The sequence below is a fragment of the Fukomys damarensis genome, unplaced genomic scaffold (assembly GCF_012274545.1).
Source record: "Fukomys damarensis isolate Sample0158 unplaced genomic scaffold, DMR_v1.0_HiC HiC_scaffold_28, whole genome shotgun sequence".
In the NCBI taxonomy this organism is placed as follows: Eukaryota; Metazoa; Chordata; class Mammalia; order Rodentia; family Bathyergidae; genus Fukomys; species Fukomys damarensis.
In genome coordinates, this window is record NW_022900940.1 from 17,913,221 (window position 1) to 17,919,220 (window position 6,000).

The window sequence follows — 6,000 nt, forward strand, 5'->3', positions numbered from 1 at the left end:
TGGAGCAACGCTTTTTTAAAAATCAACGTCTGCAGTGCACAGTGGTGCATATCTATAGTCCCAGCTCTTCAGGAGTCTAACAGAAACCTTTAAACCTTGGAGTTCCAGACAAGCCTGGGTAATGTAGTGATAGCCTGTCTTTAAAAACAAATAAAAATAACTTTCTTGTAAGGAAATGAGTATATATATTTAAAATGTGCTATGGTTTGGATGTGGTTTCTCCCTCAGAGATTCATGTATTAGATCACTTATCCCCAGTGTGGTATAAGAAATAGTGAAATCTTTTTAGAGATGGGGCCTAGAAGATGATTAGGCCATTGCCCTTGGAAGTGACAAATACTGGTGTCACAGAATGAGTTACTTCCCACATAAATGGATTATTCTAAAAAAGTAAAAATCAAAAGGTATATGCAAAATCCAGAGGTGAAGATATACCTCAACATGTGATCTCTTCCACATGCACTCCCAGCATTGAGATGCTATACACTACGAGGTCTATCACCATGACTGAATAAAAACAGTGCCCTTGGACCTCCAGAAATGTGAGCTAAAATTAAAAATTACTTAGCCTTGACTATTTTGTTATAGCAATGAAAAATGGACTGATACAAAATGCATAAAGCAGCTGGGCATGGTGGCGCACACCTGTAATTCCAGCACTCGGGAGGCCGAGACAGGAGGATCGCTGCAAGTTTGAGACCAGCCTGGGCTATATAGTGAGTTCCAGGTCAGTCTTAACTACATAGTGAGACCCTATCTCAAAAAAACGAAAAAATAAAAATAAATACAAAATGCATAAAGCAACAAGTAGCAGAGTAATGAAAGTTTATTTAGAAATAGGGAGTTACAGGAGAAACAAATATTGAGGACTGGGAGGTTGGTCCAACAACCATCTCTTGCATCCTAACTTTTTAAAAGCTTTTGGTAGTACATAACAAGCCAAGAGTAGTGATGCATGCCTATAATGGCAGAACTCTGAAAGGTTGAGACAGAAAGATAACAAGTTCAAGTCCAGCCTGTGCAACTGTAACATTAAAGAGAGAAAACATCAACAATAACAAACTGCTGAAGACTCAAAGGCAAAGGAATTTAAAATGGTGGGGAAATCAAGGCAAAGGTAGCCTTAACTCCATTCACAAAATGCACCTATAGTTTAGGCAGTAGCAACTTTTTCCAATAGAGGAAAACATACACACATGCACACACGCACACAGAGCAAGAGAGCAAGCAAGCAGGAGCAACCCACTGATTCAGAGTATAAATGGAAGCTTACTGCTTTCAAGAGACTAATAATTTGGGCAAGAAATAAGCACTTGAGGTAGCCCTTCCAAACACGTCCTCAGACCAAAATAACTGCCAAATACAATAAGCAGCCTATTCTAGTACTTGGGGCTAGTTCTACAAGGAGCAGGAAAACAGTATACCCCAATCTTTCTATAGAAATCCTGGTTGTAGCACCTGCCAGTTTATGTTCCAAGATAATTATTAGTAGTATTCCTAAATGCAAATTGAAACAGTGAGATTCCACCTTACTCCTGTAAGAATGGCCATTATGAGGACTCAAAAAACAACAAATGAAGAAGTTTTGGGGGTGAGGGGGAGAACTCCCCCCCACACACACTCACACAACATTGGAGGGAATGTACATTGATACAAATGTAAGATAGTACAAACACTTTGAGAATCAGTATGGACATTTCTCAAAAAACTAAAAATAGAAATTCCATTTGACCCAACTATGTGTGTCCTGGATACCTTCCCAAAAGAGCTAAAGTTATCCTACTATACTGATACATACATACCCATGTTTAAAGCAGCAGAATGCACAATAACTAAATCATGAAAGCAACCTATAACCACATCAACTAATGGATGGAGAAAATGTAGTATATGTACACAACGGAATACTACTCAGCCATAAAGAATGATAAATTTGAGTCATCTGTAGGAAACTGATGGGTTGAGGCTATTATGCTAAGTGAAATAAGTCAGTCACAGAAGTATAAGTATTTCATGGTCTCTATGATATGAGACTCAATATACAAACAATTTAAAGAACAAAATAAAGAGCCATGTTAAAAAGAGAGGCTCTATAAAGATTAGAAAAGGATCTAGGGAAAGAGGGAGAGGAGAGAACAATGGGGCAAACATATACTAATTAAAACCAAAAAAAAAAAAGAAAGTTTGAGCTGGGCACAATAGTACACACCTTTGGTACCAACTACTTGGAAAGCTGAGATAGGAGGATGGCTTGAGCCCCGAAGTTCAAGACCAGCCTGAACACAGATCCTGTCTCAAAAAAAAATTTTTTTTGGATAACAGGAGCCTGGATATGGTCACACATGCCAGTAATCCCAGCGCTCAGGAAGTTGAGGTGGGAGGATCACAAATATGAAGCCAGCCTGGACTACACAGCAAGACCCTGTCTCAAAAACAAAAACAAATTTTTTTTTATAAACTGTACAGTCACCTTTCATAGTAGGGTCCTCTTTGTTTTGGCTAACGAGGAGTTCCTGCTTTATCATTCCCCCTCCACATCCATTTCCCCCATAAAAATAATTTCTAGCCACACAGGAATGAAAACTCATTTCAGCTTTGTAAGCAAATCAACCTGCAAGATTTCATAATATAAATGAATTGGGCCAGGGATTTAGCTCAGAGCTGCCACCACCTGCCTTGCAAGTGCAAGGTCCCAAGTTTGATCCCCAGTACCAATAAATAAATAAGAATCACCAGCAACCACAAGACACGTTTTCTTATTTAAAAAAAAAAAAAAAAGTAAAACAAGATGGCCAGTATGAATACATATAACAAGTACAATAAGAGACTCAGAAAAATAAATCAAGAAATGGAAAATAGGGCTGGGATTTAGCTCAGTGGTACCCCACCTGCCTCAAAAGCCCAAGATCTTAAATTCGACCCCCAGTACTGCCAAAACAAAACAAAACAAAAAAAACAGAAAATAATTTCAATCTTAAACACAGAGGAACTACAAACACAGAGGAATGTTCTATTCTAAGGAATACAGATTTGTTAAGAATTCATAATTTAAAAGTCAAATATTTCAGAAGAATTTATGTAGAAAATTATTAAGTATTGAGTACAAAAAAATACATACTATTTATACATTCTAAGAAACTACTGAAAATAATATATATATAAATATATATATAAGTTTAACATTAAAATATACATATATATCATGTTTGTATTATATGTGTGTATCCTCTTTGATTTTTGAGAAGCTCTGGTTTCCATAAACAACCACAACCTGAAAACTAAAACAAAGCAACAATCACTGCACAGTGGTTAAGAAAATGTGCTTTAGAACCAGATGCATGAGTCCATAAGGCAGCTTTAACATTTATTAGCTTAAACTCTCACAGCTTCAATTAATCTGTAAAGTGGGGTTAGAAGTACACAATTTAAATTGCAGTATTTTATGTATTTAGATGATATATGCAATGCACTGAAAAATACAGCTGACTAAAAATAATCACCAAATAAATGTTGACTAATGTCACTATTATTTGTGTAAAATAAAAATAAGATTACTAAAATAAATTCAATGGAAGCAACTGGAATAAAAATTTGAAGGATGGGCCAGGGATTTAGCTCAGTGGTTCTGCCACCTGCCTCTGTAAGGTCCCAAGTTCAATTCCCAGTACCAAAAAAAGAAAAATTAAAATTAAAAATTTGAAAGAATCTGTTAAAATGAAAGAGTAAACACTGCAGGGGAATGTGTGTGTGTGTGTGTGTGTGTGTGTGTGTGTGTACATGTCATTATATATAAACATGTATAATGGATTACATATAAATATATATAAAGTAACTAAGGATTAATCCAGAAAGATTAACAAGACTCCTTTCCCAAAAATAATTTTTATAAATGCGAAAAAAATAGTAAGAAAAAGCCAGAAATTTTCAAAAATCAAGGAAAAAGGAGAAGATTCAAAATAAGATTAAACACCAATAAAGAAAATTAGATTTCTGGTATCTGAAACGTAATAGTATAAGGGAACAACATTCTGAGGCTAAATTATTTTCAACCTGGAATTTTACATTCAGACATATAAATGTTTAAGCAAATGAGGATGTATTCCTAACAGCTTGTGATTTAGAAGGTGAGAAAAACCATCTGAGCTTGGTGGTATACACCTGCAATCCCAGCATTAGGGAGGCAGAGGCAGGACAGAGTTTTCCAGGCTATTGGAAAGTGCTGTCTTAAAACAAAAGAAAAGGTGAAGAAAACACTCACTGTTAGTCAAATCCTGTGCTTTTAAAAACCTTACCTTCACTAGCACATTAACTGAGGTTCAACAATAACTTGCTTTCTTACCTGGGCCAAAAAGTATGTTCTATGATTTTGTCTAAAGTTTCCTTAAGATGTAAAACTGAGGTGTGCAAAATTTGCATATTTGTTGGCATCTCTGATTCTCACAACTTAACCAATTGTATTAGTTCATCCCAATAGCTAAGGGGACAAACCAGTGAGTGGTTTTGTAAAGTTAAAAGATTGCAGGGCCAGGGATTTAGCCCAGTGGTTCTGCTGCCTGCCTCACAACTGCAAGAACCCGAGTAAACAAACAAACAAAACACCAAAAACAAAAGATTGCAGTTGACATATGCAAAGTACAATCTTTAATATTTAAATTCTAATTACTATTGAGAAAACAAGCCTTCAATGTCATGGTGTTTTTTTCAAGTACTGTTCTAACTCTATACAAGCTCTATACAATTTACAGTTTCAGAAAAAAACTCAATGCAGTATGAGTTTACACGTTATGTTTAAAAATTAGAAATGTCTCCAAATAAGTCAAAGTAGCCTTTCTTGAAACACAGACAAAGACAATTTTGCCTAAAATTATCAGAAATTTGTGCTCAATCTGTTGTGATTTAGAAAGCAAAGGAAGAAATTTAGCAGAAGCCTCACCTTGGCCTCCAGGACCAAAACGTATTCGGTAAGGGCTTAAGAGACTGTTTCTTTAAATTAACACTAACAGGCCTTGTTGTCCCTGGAAACTTTAAGCAACATCATTCCTGAAAAAACTAATGTAACCACTGTTCCCAAGCAGCAAGACTTTATAGAAGCAGAAGCAGGGTTGTGGACAGGCCCGGGCCAGCCCCTCCGCCCGTCCCGGATCAACCAAGTCCCGGATCAACCAAGTTATGCGAAGTGACTAACTCGTGACAGCCTCGAGTGCTGGACGCTGGCCATCGCTTTCAGGTCCCACTGCTCCAGTAGCAGCCTGGCCCAGGACGGCTGGATGCACTGATCTCACCTCTGGACGCTGAAGTGACAGGTCAGAGTCCTGCGGGAAGATTCCCTTTCCAAACTCCTGCCTCGGGTTAGGATGGGAGAGGGAACCTCAGTCGGACTTCACAAGGGGCCTGGGTTTTCCCACCTACTCCCGGGTTGGGGTCTTGGATGGGTGGGAGAGCTTCCGATACGGGTCTGCAATCATGCAACACTCGAGTCCCCGGCACTTATCTCAGGCCAGGGCCAGGCATTAAGGGAAAACTGAGGTCTGGGGTCACGACAGAACCGGCCATCCCATCCAGGTATGGAGTTTCAGGATGGAGGAATCCGGATCAGTAGTCCGAGAGGACCTGGGCCGCCCTAAACGCACTGTCGGGTTCCGGAAGAGTTCTGATTAGAGGTCAAAAGTCCTAGAGCCAATTTCTCCTCCTCCTCAGCCCGGGCCAGCGTCCCGAAGGGTCCGGAGCTAGAAGAGAAAAGCGGCGGCCTACGTACCTGAGTAGGAGTTAGCGCCTGCTGGAGCTGCTGCTGCTGCTGCTGCTGCTGCTCTTCACTGATCTTTTGCTTCAGTTTCTTGAACATGATGTAGCGCGAGTCCTGAGTGCAGACGAGACCTGAGGGAACTGAGGCCGAGGAGTCCCGGCCGCGGCGGCGAGGGCGAAGGCGACTTCTTTACACCAGGCACCGCGGGGGCTGGGCCTCGCCACCCGCTCTCGGAGCTCGCGGGAGAACCGGGACAC

At 39.6% G+C, this 6,000-nt stretch overlaps 1 protein-coding gene across 4 annotated transcripts in view; it reads right to left on the reverse strand.

Annotated features, from left to right (window-relative positions):
* Positions 1 to 5,994, reverse strand: part of Golga4 (golgin A4) — a 114,443-nt gene extending 108,449 nt beyond the window's left edge. For all 4 annotated transcript variants that reach the window (XM_010629696.2, XM_010629695.2, XM_010629694.2 and 1 more), the window contains exon 1: positions 5,756 to 5,994. In XM_010629696.2, the coding sequence (XP_010627998.1) occupies positions 5,756 to 5,842 (87 nt within the window). In that variant the 5' untranslated portion in view covers positions 5,843 to 5,994. The remainder of the gene's footprint in view (positions 1 to 5,755) is intronic.
* Positions 5,995 to 6,000: the final 6 nt, after the last annotated feature.